This window comes from Sarcophilus harrisii, chromosome 4 (assembly GCF_902635505.1).
Source record: "Sarcophilus harrisii chromosome 4, mSarHar1.11, whole genome shotgun sequence".
In the NCBI taxonomy this organism is placed as follows: domain Eukaryota; kingdom Metazoa; phylum Chordata; class Mammalia; order Dasyuromorphia; family Dasyuridae; genus Sarcophilus; species Sarcophilus harrisii.
This window is the reverse complement of record NC_045429.1, coordinates 327,486,285-327,504,901: the sequence shown is the minus strand read 5'-3', so window position 1 is coordinate 327,504,901 and position 18,617 is coordinate 327,486,285. Positions and strand designations below refer to the sequence as shown.

The 18,617-nt window shown below is 44.9% G+C and overlaps 1 protein-coding gene across 1 annotated transcript in view; it reads right to left on the bottom strand.

The window, feature by feature from the left end:
• Nucleotides 1-11,739, bottom strand: part of ARHGAP27 (Rho GTPase activating protein 27) — a 70,509-nt gene extending 58,770 nt beyond the window's left edge. Inside the window, exons 1-3 of the mRNA XM_031965977.1 lie at nt 11,520-11,739; nt 9,682-9,786; nt 7,669-8,435 (exon numbers count right to left, since the gene is read on the bottom strand). Coding sequence (XP_031821837.1) covers nt 7,669-8,388 — 720 coding nt within the window. The 5' untranslated portion in view covers nt 8,389-8,435; nt 9,682-9,786; nt 11,520-11,739. The remainder of the gene's footprint in view (nt 1-7,668; nt 8,436-9,681; nt 9,787-11,519) is intronic.
• Between the last annotated feature and the right edge of the window lie 6,878 nt (nt 11,740-18,617).

Below are 18,617 nucleotides of genomic sequence, written 5' to 3'. Positions count from 1 at the left end.
TTAGTCTGGAATGACTCATTTAGGAAAAAGCCATTCTGGTTTTTTGATTACTGTTTTCCTCTTCTTGACATTCATTAGCCATCCCTTTAATAATATGTTCTAGAATTTTGATAGAGATGCAAATCAGATTCTTTGGTCTCTAGTTTTCAGAATCCATTCTCTTCCCATCCTTTTTTTTTTTTTTTTTTTTTTTTTTTTTTTTTTTTTTTTTTTTGGATAAGCAGGACAGCATTTGTTCCTTTCTCCTGTGCAGTTAATTTATTTCAGCAGAACTGCTATGGTGGAGCACTTAGAAGGACTGAAAGCTTCTACCAAATATTCAAAATAAGTTTTCTCCCAACACGAAAATTGCTCTAGATTGTGGTTCCTTTGCACGGTCACTTTACCACATTGAGCTAATGAGAGGTATCCCGATGTGATGGGAAGAACAATGGATTTGGACTCAGGGTGTTGGAATCTTGGCTTTACCTTCCTGTGTGACCCAAGTCTCAGTTTTTCATCAGCAAAATGAATGGATTGTGTGAGATGATCTTTAAAGCATCTCCCGGCTATAAATTCTGTGATCTTGTGATCTTCACAGGTTAAATGAAGTTGCCTTCCTGTTGGTGATACTCTCCATTTTAACCATGCCTTTATATTGATACCCACAGTTCCCATAAGGCTACATTTGATAGAACTTTACTATCCAGTTCTACACCATTTATCCACTTTTGATAGTGGATACTATCAAGTATCCACTAAGTGGCACTGTGCTGGGTTTAGAGTCAGGAAGGTTTGAGGTCATTCAATCCTCTTTTTGCTTAATTTCCTTATCTGTAAAATGGGATAGTGATAGCATTAACATCCCAGGGTTGTTGTGAGGATCAAATGAGATAATATTTGTAAATATTAACACAGTGCCAGGCACATAGAAGATGCTAAAGAAATGCTATTATTAGCCTCAATTTTCTCACCTATAAAATGGGAATCACAATATTACTCCCATGTGGTTGTGGAAAAGATGTTCTACCGGACATTTCTACTTCAGTGTGCATGGGAATCTCAAACTCAACACATCCAAAATGGAACTCTTTCTCTCTTCCCACCAACTCATCTCTTCTCCAAATGTCTCCATTTCAATCAATGGCATCATTGTAGTCACCCAGTTTCAAAGCCTCGAATTCTTCCTTGTCCCTCAAATTTCTGTATCCCGTCACTTGAAAAGTCTGATCTTACCTCTACAACAGGTCACCTCTTTTCCTTTATTTCTATTCAAATGGACACCAACCATGCTAGTTCAGGCCCCTATATACCTCTCTCCTGGACTACTGAAAGAGCTTTCTAATTAGTCTGCTTTCATTCATGCTCTTTCCTTTCTAGTCCCACTTCCACATACATGCCAAATTGATATTTTTAAAAACAAAGATATGAATGTTTACTATAGCAGGAAGGAGGGAAGAGAGAAAGAGACAGAATTTGGAACTCAAAACTTAAAAAAAAAAAAAGTAAAAAAAATTGTGACATATAATTGGGGTAAAATAAAATATATAATATTATAATTTTTAAAATATAAAATAAAAATAAATACTATATATTTTAAAAATGTGACCACATCACTATCCCTTTCACAAATAGTTTCCTCATGTCTTGAATATACCCCCTCATCTCCTTGATCTTGTAGATTTCCTAGCTTTCTTCAAAGCAGGGAACCATCTTCTCCACAATATCTTTCCTAAGATCTCCAGTTCGGAGCAAGCTCTTTGTCGTGACATTATCTTATATTTACTTATTTGTGTACCAGATGTACCCGTTTTTAGAACATTAGCTTCCTGAGAATAAGGGCTGGCATTGGTTTGTTTGTTTATTTTTTTGTCTTTGTATTCTTGGCCCTTGGCCCAATGACTGGCACATATTAGGAGTTTAATGAACATTAAATTGAAAGTCCTATATAAATATCATTAGTAACATTATTATCCCCCTAATAGATAAGAAACTCCTTGAACACGGGAGCATGTCTACTTTTGTATATTCTAGCAAGAGAGGGGAAGGAAGTAGGAAGACTCTGCACAAAAGAGAAACTAATAAAAGCTTACGGTCTTTATTTCACTTTGTGTTCTTTTTCCTACACCTATTTGTATGTCTTTGGATGATGAGCTATTTAACTTGGGGTTTCTTAAACTTTTTAAAACTGACAACCTCTTTTGCCTGAGAAATGTTTACATGAACCAGGTATATAGGCATATAAAATAAGTATACAAATCAATATATTGATCCTATATAATCAATCATATGCAATAAATATACTGACTATGCCTGAATATCTCTCTCTATTGCTTCAAAGGACTTGTTTTCATTGAAAGAGTCATGTCTGACTCTTCATGATCCCATCTGGAGTTTTCTTGTTAAAGATCCTGGACTGGTTTGTCATTTCCTTCACCAGCTCATTTTACAGATGAGCAAACTGAGGCAAGCAGGGTTAAATGACTTGTCTAGGGTGATAAAGTTAATATGTGTCTGTGGCTACATTTTGAACTCAGGTCTTCCTAACTCCAGTCTGGTGTTCTATCCACTGCTCCAACTAACTGCCACCAAGCTAGGGACAAATAGGCATTAAAGAGAGTTTTTGACAACCTGTTTCCAGCCCCTGGATTTGTGTTCATAAAATTTCTCCCTGCATCCTGCTCTTCCTCCAACCTCCCAAAAAAAAATACACTACCTCTGAAGTCAGAAGACCTAGATTCAAATCCCACCTCTTACAATTACGACCTATGTGAAATTGGGCAAATACCCTAATCTTGTTGGGTCTCAGTTTCCTCATCTATAAAATGGGGGAAGGGTTTTGAACAAGACGGCCTCTGAGAGCCCTTCCTGCTCTGATCATCTTAGAATCCTATGATCCTTTACCCTTTCTTCTGTCTGTCTAAATTCCCTCCATCTTTTAAGTCCCAACTTAAGGGGACTTAGTGATGTATTTTAACTTACTCTTTTTCTGTACTCCTACTTGCTGACATACTACATAGTTCAAAATGTAATTCTTCTCTGTCTCCACATCAAGATTAAAGCTTTCTGGGGGCAGTAAACTCTGAATCAGTCAATACATATTTATCAAATGGTTCTTCAGTTCTTTTACAGACCATCACCATTGCACTAGCTACGCTCTCCTCCCTTCCCCATTTTGACCCTTGATGAACCAGTTCAACTACACATTGTTTTCCTTCTCTTTAGTCCTTGTCCTCTTATCCTATCCTGATCTTGCCTTGCAAAGCTTCAGTCTAGGATTACTTCTACATCTTCATCATCCTTCTCCATGCTGCTGAATAAAGATAAAGAAAATCACAAAAACATGCTGACTGAGTCTACTACAAACTTATGTTCCATAATCTCAACTGGACCCTCTCCCATGCAAGGCAATCCTTTTATACATCCCCAATTGACTCATTTTCCACCTTGTCTTTTCATATTTTCTCCATTCCTACTTGGTTCTTTCTCTCCTACCACCCTCAACCCTTTCTTTTGAGAATCTTGCCTTGTATTTCACTAAACAAAACTGAGGACATTATCCCAGAATAAATTAGAAGTACCTCTTCTCCCCTTCTCACCTAGAATAATATCTACATTTTCAGATGCAACTAAAAGAACACAAGTTTGTTTTACTTGGTTATACTTATTTGTTTATAAGGGAGTATTTTAATTTGAGGGTTGTGGTATTCAGGGAATGGGATGAACAAAACAAAAACAAAAAAAAAAAAGTGTTGACAAATTATAAAAAGACCGAGAAGAGAGCAGAAGCAATTTCAGAAGGGGACAAAGAAAATAAAGACAGTGTTGATATGCTGATATTACCATATTGTATGTATGTGTATATAACAATATATATGTGTGTGTGTGTGTGTGAGAATGTGTGTATAATATCTATGTGTGTGTATACGCATATATTTAAAATAGGTTGTACATAATAGATTTTGGTTTCATAAGCAGTCTTTTTTTCACATTTGTTGATGACTAAGTTCACGATAAAGAAAATTTGTTTTGTTTTCAAAAGTCTTTAGCTTGACCATTAAAGGGAACAAAAAGATCTAACTGATGGAATTAAGGGGGAAGTGATCATTCCAAGGATGGGGGATATTCAAAGACACAGATACTGAAGATTCCATATTGTGCACCGGAAATAATAAGTGGGTCATTTTGTAACTTTGTAAGAAGAATTAATGCGCAGTCAGCCAGGAAGGATAGGCCAAGACTAATATGCTAAGGATTTCAAAGGGATTTGTAGTGTATTGAAAATGGGGAGCCATTTGAGCTTCTTGAGATTAGCAATTAGCACTTTGGAAATATCACTTTAGCAACTATTTGGAAATTAGTGTGGTGAGAGACTGGATGTGGAGAGAACAATTAAAAGGCTATGGCAATTGTCCAGGTGAGAAATGATGAGGGTGACTGTACTGTGAATAGAGAGAAGGGACAGATACAAGGATGTAGAAGAGGTAGGATTGACAACATCTAGCAAGTGATCAGATGTAAGTGATATAGAAGAACACAGAATGACTTATTCCTGGGTGGAGCAGTGAATAGAGTGCCTGGCCTGGAGTCGGGGAGTTCAAATCTGGCCTCAGACACTTATTAACTGTGTGACCTGAGATAAGTCACTTAACCTGTTTGCCTCAGGTTTCTCATCTGTAAAATGAGCTGGAGAAGGAAATGGTAAACCACTCCAGTATCTTTGCTAAGGAAATCCCAAATGGTGTCACAAAGAATCATATGTGATTGAACAACAACAGGTTAAGAACTGGGGAGACTGGAAGAATGATGATGTCTTCACCAGGAATAGGGAAGTTAAGAGGGTGGATTAGAGAAGGCCATTGAGTTTTGTCATGGACCTGTTCCATTTGAGATGACTATAGAACATTCAAATGAAGATGTGAAGCAGGTAGTTGGAGATGAAAGACTGGAACTCAGGAGAGAGATGAAGGCTAGATATCTACAAAGAGATGATAGCTGAATCCATGAGAGCTGGTAAAATCTCTGACAGAAAAGAAACCTGGGAGGTGGGAGGTGGACAAAAGTCCTTCAAGGAAGATCAAGAAGAACTGGTCCACAGAGACCCACCACAGAACAATGTCACAAATACTGGGGAAGACAGAGTACTCAGAAACAGTGAGTGATAAGCAGTAGTATCTAGTGCTGTAGGAAGGTCAAGAAGAATGGGGACTGAGAAAAGATGCTCATCATCCAGGTCCTTGCAGAGAACAGTTACAGTTAAATGCTCTTTTTTGCATATACCCTTCATTATTTAACACAGTGCTGGGCACCTAGGAAATATTCCTTAAAAACCTACCTTCTGGAATACATTTGATTCTGTCCTGGCAAGACTGACTACAGACAGTGAGTGGGAATAGGCTGACCAATAAATCAACAAATAGCTGTAAAATGTCTATTGTGTTAACCAAGATTTGTTGAAGACCTTACTTTAAAAAGATTAAGGTTTCCCTTTTCATTCAGGTTCATCTCCAGTGGTCTTGATCTCTATCTGGCCACTGGACCCAGATGGCTCTGGAGGGGAAAGTGAGGCAGGTTGCCTTGAACAGCCCTCCCTCATTTAAATCCAATTTACTTGCATGACACAGCATCATCTTTGAGTACAAAGGATAAACAACAACAAAACAATAATAACAACAACCTGCAATTTAGTAGGTGCTCGAGTAAAGGCTGACACACCCAACAAGCTCACACTCTGCTGCCTTAAATAGGACCCCTTCCTGAAAAGAGAAAAAACTGGGTCAGATCTCTTATCTCTGTTCTTCATACTGTCAAACTTAAGGATGTGGAACTTTGGGATGAAGCAGAAAAAAAAAAAAAAAAGGGAAACGATCTTTTATTTACATCTACTAAGGACTGACCTAAAATAAAAGAAGTTTTACTTTATTTCTTCTATATACATTCCTCCTGCCATTGAGGAAAGTAATGGGGGACTGGGAATTTGGCAGAATGTTGCATAAGCTATTAGATTAGCTTTGACTTACTGAACTTTTTTTCTTTTTCTTTTAATAATCTTTGTTACAAAGGAAAATTGCCATGTGGGGGAAGGAACATATTTCTAAGTAAAAGCTGTAAGTAAAATTAAAAAGAAAATTTATTTTCATCTTCAACTGAGAAGATTGAGGTTAGATTTATACATTCCTCCCGTTCAGGCTATATTCTTTAGTGCTCTACTGAATGATCAAAGAGGGGGATGTAGACTTCTTTAAATAGGAGAGATCTAATCTTGCCACTTCCTGAAGTATGAAGGAAAAGACATCTATCTTAAAAGCAGAGCAACCTCAGCAGTGACATGTGATGTGGGATGTGAGTGACTGAGTTTTATGCCTTTCATTTATATAAAAGGGCTTTCAGGGTTGTGAGGACCAAAAGAATAACATATATAAACTTCTTTGTAAAACTTAAAGCGTTATATAAATCCTATCTTTATTTTTGTTGTTATTGTTTTTTGAGTCTCAAGGTGACCAAACTCTGTGAGGCACATTGAGGGTATTGTTAGCCGTGTTTAACAGATGAGAACAAATAAGACAGTGCGGCATTTAACCTCACTTGCCTTGACCATATATGTAGTCTTCCGGCGGATCCAGAACGAGAGGCTCTCCCCACCCTCGGTCCCCTCTGCCCTGGGGTCCACTGCCATTCCGGGGGAGACCCCTCCTCCTCTAGAAAGAGAAGGAGCCAGTTGCCTGAAGGTAGGGTAGGGCAGGGGTAGAAACACTCCCCTCTAGCATAGCTGGCATAGTTGGGCAAAGATCCACCTTCACAAACACCCTGACAGCCAACCGATATTTCTCATTATGAAAGGAATTGCAGTCTGTATAGGGAGAGCCGGGGGTGGGGGGGTGGGGGTAGCCGCTGCACTCTTGGCGGGATTGGGGAGAGTTCGGCGCAAAGTGCGGTGCGGGGGGTGGGGTCTGGGGGAGGTGTGAGAAAGAATTTATCCGACTTCTGCTTTCACAGAATGTTAACTCTATTCCCCTCCCTTGTTTCTTTTTCTCTGTCTTTCTGCGGAAGGAGGGGGTGGGGGAGACCTTTACAGATGTGCTAAATTTACAATATAGAGACCGTTGACTATGGACCATCCAGATATGTTGGACGCGGGGGAGTGCAGAAGGGAAGCCAGGCAGGGGGCCCCGCTGCTTCCCTTTACTCTTCCGCTCCATGGAAACGTTGATCACAGAACCCTCAGGTCCCCTCATTTACGATCCCTATTCTCGGGCGCTTGGGAATCCCCCCAGGTTACCATCAACTCCTCACCGGCGCATCTCTCTACAAAGACCACAGGAGGGCAGGCTATCCTCGACAGCTACTGCATTGCAAAAGGGAGAGAAGCGTGTGGGGCTGAAAAAGAATAGACTAGGATTAGGGATAAGGAAGGTGAAGGGGAAAAAGAGAATGAGTAAGGAGGAGAGGAGGAAAGATCGGAGAGAAAGGGCAGGGAGAGAGGGGAAAGATGGAGCTAAGAAAGCAGATGAAGGGAGGAGGAAATTGGAGAGAGCGGCAAATAATTGGGGGCGTGGGAAGACGAATAAAGAGAACGGGCAGCCCCCCCCCCCTCCATCCCCAAGGCTCCCACAGAGGGATATTCTGTCGTGGTCACTGACGGCCCCAGCTCCTCCCCAGCAGGTTCCCGCAGCTCCCACTCCCTGGTACCTTCTCTTTGGGAAGCTCGCCTCGCACGTCCGAGATGGACTCATAGATGTTCTCCGAGTCGCTCCGGCTTAGGGGGAGAGGCCGACTCTGGGCTAGGGGCCTCGGAGAGACCCAGGAGCCCGCCACGCTGCAAGCCTTGTAGGACCCCGAGATCCCCAGAAGCCCAGAGACCGGCACGACTGCGGTCCGAGCCAGGTCGTCCAAGGACTGTGCAGTCCTGATGGGGGCTGCGGGTCGGAGGTAGAGGGTAGTTGGGAGGCCAGGGGCCAAACTGCTCCGCTTGCCGGCGTCGCGGCGCCGCCCGGGGCAGTGGAAGGAGCTGAAGCGGCCCAGGGCGCCTGTCGCGTGCTCCGAGGGACTCCCGGAGTCGCCGCTTGACGGGGCGGGCGCGGTCTCTGCGGGAATGCTCACGAATTTGTAATCGTAAGTGAGGGGCTCCGGGGCGCAGGTGGCCGGGGCAGCGGCGGGCAAGGGCATCTGGGGAGAGGCCGGGTCGTCTGCGGAGCTGAGCTGCGGCAGCTCCCGCACGTACTGCGCGGGCAGGTAGAAAGGACGGCTGCCGGGCCCCCGCCTCACGTGCCACCAGTGCTCTGTGCTCCGCCGCAGCAGCTGGTAGCGCTCATTGGGCCGAATGCTGATGCGCCGTCCATCCTTTCCGGTGTACTCGAAGGCATGCTCCACCAGCACGTACTCGTCCCCGGGACCGTCCGCTGTCTCCATCCCGGCCCCAGCCTGGCCTCTCGGGCCTCTCCGACGGCTGCGCTACCCTACGGAAGAGGAGGAGGAGCGGAGAAGTAAGGTGCGGCACAACATAGGTGAGACAGGGAGGAGATACAAGGAGCACCGGCAACGGAAGCTCAGTTTCCTTGTAGGCAAATGAAAAGCACAAGCCTTTGGGGTTGCCCCTTTGGGCAGGGACGGTGGGGCCATCAGGGTCAGAGATTTCCCTAAGAAAAGGGAATCTCCCCCCCCTTCCCCGGCTCCAGCCCATCGTCGTCGGTGACCTGGGCACCTCTTAAGCACGTGGGGAGGGGATGCCCAATTCTGCCTCGCTCCGCTGGCCGTGAGCGCTGACTCAGGGGAAACCGGTTCTCTCAGTTTCTCATCCCGGGGCGGTGGCTCGACAGCATCACATAAACATGAACCCGGAGCCCAGGCCCGCCCTGCGAAGGCCTACAGCACGCCACTGGACAGCTTGTGCGCTGAGAGTGACCACTCATACGACTCTCTTATTGGCGGGACCCCAGAGTTTTGTTCCTTGGAAATCTTCCTAGCTGGGGAAACCATTAGAGAGCAATTAATTTCTAAATTGTGCAGTGGTCATAGTTAGGTGTCCTGGAGGAAGGGAGGGAATGAGCATAAATGATAAGGGGATACTTTAGAAAAGGAAGAGAGCCGGACCCTAACCCAGCCTGGTGCCTGAATGCAGGAGCAATACTTTTCAGAAGACAAGGACAGCCAGGCTGCCAAGGTGGCCATGAGTAAATCATAGTAGTTACTGTCCCCTTTTCATCCTGTTCCCCATGGAAATGTCCATTTAAATCCGCCTCCTTCCAAGCTGGGCAGTCCCATGCCTTGAGCAGGGGAAGGGGAGGAGAAGAGAGAGGCGGATCCTGACATCCTGGGGTTGCTGTGACCCTTTCCTATGTAGGGCATGAGTCAATGTCAGAGACTGAAAAAGCTTCAGCCCCTCTGGGCAGTGCACTGACCACACCTTTTCCGGCCCAACAAAGGTGGCTCCATACTGGCCGCCTGGGCAGGCAGAGGACAGCTGGGACCAGAGAACTTGAGTGAGGGAATATCTGAACTCCCCACAGCTTTTCTCCCCAGCCTTTTGGGGGAAGAGAAATTGTAGGGTAAACTGAGGCACTGAGAGGGAAGGGAGCACAGCCAGACTTAGCCAGCATGGGAACCAAACAAGTTCTGTTTCCATGAGTCTCAGGTCTTTTTCCTCCTCTTGCCCTCCCTCCCCACCACTTCCCCAATCTTCCTCTGTAGCCATCAGAAACTTACTTGAAAATGGTTGGCCACTTTGGAGACCCATGAGCCGGACTGAGAAGAGTTTCAGAAATTACTGGATCAAAAGCAAGTTAGGCTTCTGACATCTAAGTGTGGGGCCTAGAAGGAAGAAGAAATATAAGGAAGGAAAAAAGGAGCCCCTCATTCTAAGCAAAAACTACAAGGTAATGAGCAACCCCTTCCCCCAAAGTTATATCCTGGGAAAAAGGAAAAAGCACAGTGGCCAAAGTGCATTCCTCCCCTTCCTGTGTATGTTTCTGTCCCTTTTTTTTTTTTTTGTACTCAGGACAGGCCTTGAGCTTAGGGTAATAACAAAAGGGCCCCCTGAGATTGCATAGACCTTTAAGAACCTGTTCTCCCTTAGAGATACACAGAATCAGATCTAGGTAGGGCCAACCAGCTTGACTCGGAATGTCTGGGGGGAAGGAGAATCGGGAAGAGGGATAAGGGCAACCTTAAACGAGGGGAGCTAGGGTTCTGGGAAAGAAGTTTGAGAGACTTAAGGTGAAAACTCAACGTTTTCCTCCCTGTAGCTCATTGACAGGAAGGGGAAGGGGATCTATAGATAGAGCAAAAAGTTGCTGGAGTGAAGGGTAAATTCTCAGCGTCACCTTCACTCCTTGCCTGCAAGGTCCATGGGGATGGGAAAAGGCAGAATCTCCATCCCACCCCCCTTTGCCCAGACCTGCCCCCTCAGCCTCAAGAGGTGGGGAGACTCAAGGGAATTGCCAGTCTGAGACTAGATGGGATGTCAGCAAAATATTCAAAATTGAAAGCTCAAATGCAAAACCAGAATACCATATTTTGCATTCGATTCAAAGTCAAATCAGGCACTTCCTCAAATCCTGGCTCTTCTTTCAGCTATCCTCTTGGCAATGTTTCTCTAATGCCCACCACAGGGCCCCATCTTGCAATTTCCTAAAGTCTCGGCTAAATCAGGTTGGAGTTGGGAGGGAAAATTGGTTAGCTTCCAGCTCATTGTGTGACTGAGGGAGACAGTTCCCCACAGTCTGGGGGTGGGAAAAGAGCAAGGGTGTGAATAAATGTGTATATAAGTGCAAGTGATGGTCATTAAAGATTTAGGGAGAGAGGGACAGAAGAAAACTCTGGAGATAGAGTTGGGGGTAGGTCCCTATATGGCTCCTGCACTAAAGAAACTAGGAAGGGACCCCAGTCGGAGTCAGGGAGGATATCAGTTTCCCAAAGGTTATTCAGCATATGAGGAACTGAGCAGATTAGATGAGTATGTCTCATCACTCCTCACCTCCTTCCCCGCCCCACCACCCGTCCCCCAGCTATCTAGAAGCAATGGGGAATGATGGATTTATAACCACGGGCCAGGAACTCCCCCTCCCCAAGTGTACGGGAAGCTGGATTTCAGGTTTTTCCATCTCCCCTCCGTTCTCCTTGTCTGTCCAGAACCTTGCTCTCCCTCCCCACCCACCTACCTAGTTTCATACCATTCATTTCTGTACCCTATACGCTTTCCTTTCACTGTATTCCCCGTTTCCTTCTTCTTAAACCTTTGTCACCCCCATCCCCTCTCTTCTACCTTCTCCTTTTCTCTTCCTGCTGATCTATAATCTGAATCAATCAGGGAGCTCTGAAGTCTAGATTGAGATCTCTTTAACCTATAACTGCTCAGAGCTCCCGGAGAGGTGGAGGGAAGGGGGGAAGGGAGGCGCTGTTACTTGGAATTTCCCTGGCTTGACTTGGGGTCCTAAAGGGGTTCTTGGGGCTGTCTCCTCTTCCTCTCTGGTCCCTGAGAAGGCTCCTCTCCCCCCCACTCCAACACACACACCCAAGTCGTGCTGCCAGATCCCCAAACTCACCTGGACTAGCCGACCGAGGGCTGGCTGGCTGACTGGCTCCCTCCCTTTCTTTCTCACTTGCTCACTCCCTCGTTTCCTGTGGAACAATATAGAGAGTGGAGTCACCGGAGGAGAGCGCCCAGCATACTTCCTCCTAAATGGGGACTGCGGCTGCTGGGAGAGACAATCCCCGGCGTCCTTGCTTCCTGTCCCTGCTGGGCCAGCCCTCCCAGGGCTGAAACCTCGGCCACACCTGGGCTTTTCCCCAGAAGTAGAGGAGGGAAAAGGATGTGTCCCTTTGCTAGGGAGGAGCACAAACACACACCATAGAACCTTCCCCATCCCTCTTCTATTCAGAGCCTCCCTCCCCACCACCCCCTACCATAGTTCCAGAAGCTGGGGGTCTTTTCAATTCTTCCCATGTGTCATTGTACTTTTTCACCAAAATACTAATAGTTGCTACTTATATACCACTCCAAGGTTTACAAAAGAACTTTTAGTCATAATAACAATGAGCTACCATTTATATGTTATATTTACTATAGGTCTTTAAGATTTTCAAAATTCTTTACATATGTTGTTATCTCATTTGGTTCCATACATTATCTAATTTAATCCTCCCAAAAATTCTGTGAGCAAGGTAGCCCTGTCCATTCTACAGATGAAGAAACCGAGGATCAGAAAGATCACACATCAAGGGTTAGAGGCAGGATTCAATCCCATGATTATTGACTTCAAGTCAAGTATGATTTCTGCTGCCCTGATTCCTAAGCCTTATTAGAGTCTCCCTCTAGTAAGGGAAGATTCTTTCTCCTCCCCGCTTCCCCCAAACATAATTTCACAAGGGTGTCACAGTATATTCCTATTCATTTTATCAGCATTGAAAAAATGGTAGTGTTATATAGTTTTCAAAAACACAGCAATCCTATCCCCATTTTACAGAAGAGGAAACGGAGGTATTCAGAGGTGAAGTAATTTGCCTGGGGCCACACAGTGTCAGAGCTGGGATAAGAACCTAGCGGGTCTTGATAGAGTGATAACATTTTTTGCATTATACTGAATGCCTGTCAATCCTTTGGATTTGGAAAAAACAATAGCCCCCAGGTTAGAGAAACTAGATTCAAATCTCAGCCCTAATATTGACTACTTTTGTGACTTTGTATATAGCTCACCTAACCCCTCGGGCCTTCAGTTTTCTAAACTTAAGTTTAGAAGAGAAGGTTTTAATTGATCTCTAAGGTCTCTTCCAGCTCACAATCCTATAATCCTTTGATCCTATAAGTGATTGTTTGGAACTCTGAGCTGCCTATAATCTGACTAGGTGGATTGCAAGGGGGACAGGTTTCCTTGCTGGGCAGAGCTCTAGCCCATCCTACTGTCATTTTTTTTTTCTCATTCTTCCTAGCATCCCTTCCTCACCAGCATTGTTACTTGGGACCCAGAAATATGAGAATTGAATTCAATTCAGTAAACGTTTAAGTGCCTTCTATGTTCTAGTAATTGTATTGGGTGCCGGAATTGAAAACAAAAAGGAAACGGTGTAAAGAGGGTGATATGGTATTGTTCAGGGTTGTCCAAACACTCCTTTTAGTCCCTCGCCCTGCTATAGGCTTCCCAGGATAAATAAGAAAATAAAAGAAAAATAAATAAACTAACAACAACAAAACTCACTCCATTCTGGGAAGTAGTTTCAAAGAATCTGTAATTCTTTTGATCTTTTTGTTAGCTCAGAATTCCCAGCCCAAGACTGCTGCGGGTAAAGCACTTCAATGTTAGAATGGTTAACACTATTTATAAAGACAAAGTAAATATTTAAAATAAAAAAAGGTAAACCTTCCTCTAGTTTTAGGTTTCCATGAAGGAGCTCAAGGGAAAAAAAGGAAATAAAAGATTATCACCCTACTGTATGTAGTCCTGGGGTAAGGGGATTATAGAAATACTGCCTGGGTCCTGATCCACTTTGTCCCGGATTGACACAAATGCCTCAGTTTCAGCATCCTAGCTAGCCCCTTTTTATGGTTTCTCTCTCCTGGCTGGCTCCTCAGGACTCCTTTCTCTAACTCCATGGATCCCTTCAGTAGCTGGGTTCCTCTTTGAGACTGTTCCTGAACTCAGTTTGGGTTCCTCTTTATATATATATATATATATATATATATATATATATATATATATATATATATATATATATATATATATAATTTGCTGAGGCAATTGGAGCTAAGTGACTTGCCCAGAGTCACACAGCCAGTAAGTGTCTGATGTCAGATTTGAACTCAGATCCTCCTGACTTCAGGACTGGTGCTCTATCCACTGCACCACCTAGTTTCCTGGATATATTTATTAGACATAATAAAATGACTTTTAAAGGTCACCATGAGGCATGTTCTATCATTCTCCAACTTATCTGGTTCCTTCTTTTCTGATTTACTCAAGGAATTAACTTGAACCTCATAATCTCTAGTATGGTGTGGATGCACCATTAATAATTCAATACCTCATTCCAGTTCTTTTTCTTGTGAATAGTTCTTGGACTTCCAAAGATCACTCCTTTAAATCCTTCTTTGGTTAAACATTTGATGTCCCCAGCAAATCAACTAGAGTACCCTTGGCAAAATTCATAGTCCCAAATTCTAGATAACACTTTATGATTTGGGGAGGCTCAAGCATTGTCTTTGCATGTACAATGCCTTTTGTTCAAAAGAGGCTCAGAAAAGTTCAATATGGATAAATATGCAAGTCCACTCCCAAAGAAGAAGCATTTATACTGGAAATTTATATTTCCAGCTTTATTACATAGTTTTTCCCTTCTCACACTCTGGTCCAGTCAAACTGATCTTCTTGCTGTTCCTCATGGTCCTTCCTCTCTCATCATTTATACAAAAGTTTGTATAAATTTTTCCTCATGTCTAGAACGTTCTCTCTTAGAATTCCTATCTTCCTTCAGAGTTCAGCTCAATATCATATCAAGACTTTCCTGATTACCTCCCTCCCCAGCTGTTAGTGCTTCTCCCCTCCCCTTATATATTTATTTTGTTGTTGTTTGGTTATGTGCCACTTCATGACCCCATTTAGGTTTTTCTTGGCAAAGATATTGGAGTGGTTTGTCATTTCCTTCTCTGGCTCATTTTACAGTTGAGGAAACTGAGTCAAACAGGCTTAAGCGACTTGCCCAGGGGCACACTAGTAAGTATCTGAGAATAGATTTGAACTCAGGAAGATGAGCCTCCCTGGAAGTCTATCCACTGTGTCACCTAACTGCCCCTGTTTATTTTGTCCATATCAGCAGATGTGCGTGTCATCTCTCTGATAGACTATAAGCCCTCCGGGGGCAGAGATTGTTTTGCTTTTTTTTGTATCCAGTGCCAGTCACAAAGAAATTACTTAAGAAAAGCATTTTGATCACCTGGAGGAGCAGGGAGTAGCTTTTTCCTCAGGGCTTTTTCTGAGGTGAAAATGGGAAAGGGGACCTCCCACAAAGACCACAGTCACTTTCTCTGTTGGTGAAGGAACCTTTGGGCAGCAAGTGATACTTCAGTCAAGGAGTCCTGACTTCCATGTAGTCAAAGACAGAAATGAAACTCCCAGTCGTAACAAACATCTTTAGAGAAGGGTCTGGGGAGCAAGATGTGTCTTATTCTTGCCTAGTCTTGTGAGTAGGGAACTTCAGGTCCGAAGCTTAATCTTAAGAGAAAGTTGAGCAATTTCAGGATGAAGTTACTTAAACTCCACTTATTTTCCCCCTATGTTAACTGGGTGAGAGACAGTAGTAGTGTCGGATGAATGGACCAGGTGACAGTCTCATTGAAACCGGGGGCAAGCACCTGATTCATACTTCCCTTTCCTACATGTGATTTCTCTGTCCCCAAGGATGTTAATCTGGGTTCCTCATAGAGGAATCAGGCTGAGAAGGCTGGGTACAGGATGAGAAGATAACAGCAACAACAAAGGCTCGCACCCCTGCCCAAGCACCCAGGGCACAGACACTGACTCCCACCAAGAAAAGGAGCTTGGAGTAGTTATTCGCCTAGCCACAGCTTCCCCTCCTGCCAGTCTGGATAGACAGAGAGGAAGTAGGAAGTAGGGGTCAGGCTATTCAGTTCTCATCTGGAGAATAAAACCCTTCCCCCCTTTTATTCATCTTCTTCCTCAGCTGAGAATGGACTATTTTCATCTCTAGAAGTTCTAGGGCTAGAGGAGAACCATTGCAGGAGAACCCTTCAACCAAGGGTGAAGATGGAGCGAGGAGCTGGTGGCCTTTGGGCCTTGCCCTTTTGATGTGGTAGGGGAATCCATCCCCTACACTTCGCCAATACACTCACTATTCCCCCACCAATGTCTATCATGCCTTTTTAGAAGCAGGGCTGGACAGGGAACCTTAAGCAAGTGGTTCCCAAAACGTCTCGGCATCTGTTCTTATCAGTTTATTGTCTCAGAGGACACAGGCTCTCACTGATATGGGTACTCTCTGCCCACGCAGGTAATAACCATCTTATACCCCAGCTCTGAACAGAAACTTTTCCCAAGTGCGTGGATGACTCAGGCAGTGCTCCAGAGGCTTTCCTCTGGTACTTCTCATATTTTCTGGACCCAAGTGTGGCGCTTGTTCACCTGTTCCATTTCTTTTTGGCTACACGTACATTGGTATATCATCATCCTAGCAAAGGGATGACCGAAGGATGAGACCAGCCCCTGGAGACAAAGAGTCAGTCTAATAATCAATATGGGCCCCTCCCTACTACGTGTAAGGCCATCGGGGTTTGGACAGAGTGAAGGCCCCTGCCCTCCTCCCTTGCCCACAAAGAACTTACCTTCTTGGGGGGCTCAGAGGGAGCGTGGGTGGTTGTATTTAAGACCACATCACTAATAACTAGGGGATGGGGAGACTTCCTGTGGGTGACACATCAGTTCCCAGGGGAGGAGTGCATTCCAAGTCTGTACAAAGACAGGGAGGAGGGCCAGTCTGGCAAGTAGGCCATTTTGGCTGAAACAGTCCATGAAGGGCAGCGTCAGAGAATAAGCCTGGGACGAGGGAACAGGGCTAGGGAAAGGCCTGGAAAGGGGCTGTACCAAGCGAAACCATTTGGGCCTGCGGCAGTAGGGACGGGCTTAAGATTCTTTCCCCGGAGTGGGGAGGTAGATGTGGGAAACCGACTACCCCCTGGGAGTCTGAGAGGCCATTCTCAAGGGCTCTGGCTTTTCAAAGGGAGATTACTCAGACATTGCCTGAGAAACCGATGGTACCCATTTTCCTGAAGCCCAATATCCTTGGAAGCCAGTATTAGCCGTCAGAGGGAAGGCACAGCCCCGTCATCTGCCTCAGAACTCCCCCTCTATTTAACATGTATATGTTAACCTATTATTATAAGGGGCAGCATGACACAGGAGGAAGAGCTGGTGTTTATCTAGTGCTCTAAGGATTGCCAGGTCCTTCACAGACACCACACCGGCGCTAGTTAGCCACATCGTACGGGAACTGAGGCTGGGGGAAGTTGGGACTGGCACCGAGTCACCAGCTGGCAAGGGTCGGAGGCAGGGTTTCATTCTGCACCGTGAAAGAGCTGGGGAGACCTGGGATCAAAACTAATCTCTGACACTTCCTTTGTGAACTTGGGACAAAGTTCCCTCTTTCTGGACCTGTTTCCTCTTTTCTAAAATGGCAATCATCACACTAGATACTTCACAGGCTGTGAGGGAAGCACTTTAAAAACCATCTACTTTATTCTAACTATACAGTGAATGAATGAGAAAACGTTTTTTAACCTAGTGCCAGGGGCTGGCAACATTAAGAGAAGCTGACAACCCCGCTCTCAGGGAACTCGCACTCTAATGAGAGGACACATAAGGAAATTATGTGAGGGGCAGCTGGGGGGCAGGTGGACGGATCCGGAAACGCTGAGCCTGCGCTGGGGAAGTGGGCAGCAGAAAGGGAAAGGCAAAGAGCCCTTACAAAGAGCCTCCTACAAACATCTCTGGTCTTCACACTTCTGGGAGGTAGGTGCTATTATAGCCTGGTAGAGTTAAGTCACACAACCAGAGTCTGAGCCTGGATTCCCACTCAGTTCCAACAAACTCGAGGCCCAACCACTTATCCACCGAGTCACCAGCTGCCTCCTGGTCCAGAGTTCTCGGGTAACATCAGTAGCCTCTGGGGGCAGGCTTTAGGGAAGAGGACCAGCTCAGCACACTAACAGCTGAAGACTCCCCCCCAGATTGTGTGAGCAGTCAAGTGGTCTGGGTGGAGTCCAGGGGGCTCATGGCTGGACAAGGGGCAGGATGACACAGCACCTTGAGAGATACGAGGAGAACTATTCTACCCACAAACAAGGATGGGCTTTATACCTGGACAGGACCTCAGAGGCCATCTGGAGCCATCTCCTCACTGACAGGATGAGGGAACTGCTGCTTTAAGTGATCTGGCAAAGTTCACAGAGGAAGTGAGAGGAACCCTGGGCTGGCGCTGAAAACCTACCCTGATGATCCTGAACATAGACCCTTCCTCCTTCCCTTATTGTGGCTCTCGTTTTCCTTTCCCCTACCCCGCACTGAAACACCCAGGTGGATTTGGCAAACTTCCCCACTTGTGTGAACGGATGGGCATAATTTCTTTACAGGGCCATCTTCATCTACACAAAGCTTTAAACCCAGAGGACACTCAGGGCAGAGGCCTCCAGTGGTGGCCACATGTCCCCCTTCTCTGTGTGCCCCTGGGCTCTGTCCAGTCTCCATCAGGGACAGGGCAGTTTTCCTCAGAGGATTTGGGAGGAGACAAAGGGCCAGCTGTTCACTTCCTGTGGGCCTGGGATCTCTAATTGCAGAGACAGTTCTGGGTGTCTGAGGCAGGCCAGACAATTGGGATTTAAGTCTTTACTGCAATATCATCCAGAGCAACAGCAGTAGTTAGGAAATACACTTGATGCATTACATCAGGTATATTGCCCTGTAAATGTGTTTCTTTACATTTAACTTTAGCAAAATTCATACAAAAGAGTAATTAACAATGATCTTCTCTACTTGTTAACTAACAAGGAAACACCTTCAAAACAAAAGTTTTCTGTATTAAAATGTAGAAAAACTGAACTACACAAATATTGAAAAGTCACCATTCCTCAGGGAGAAAGG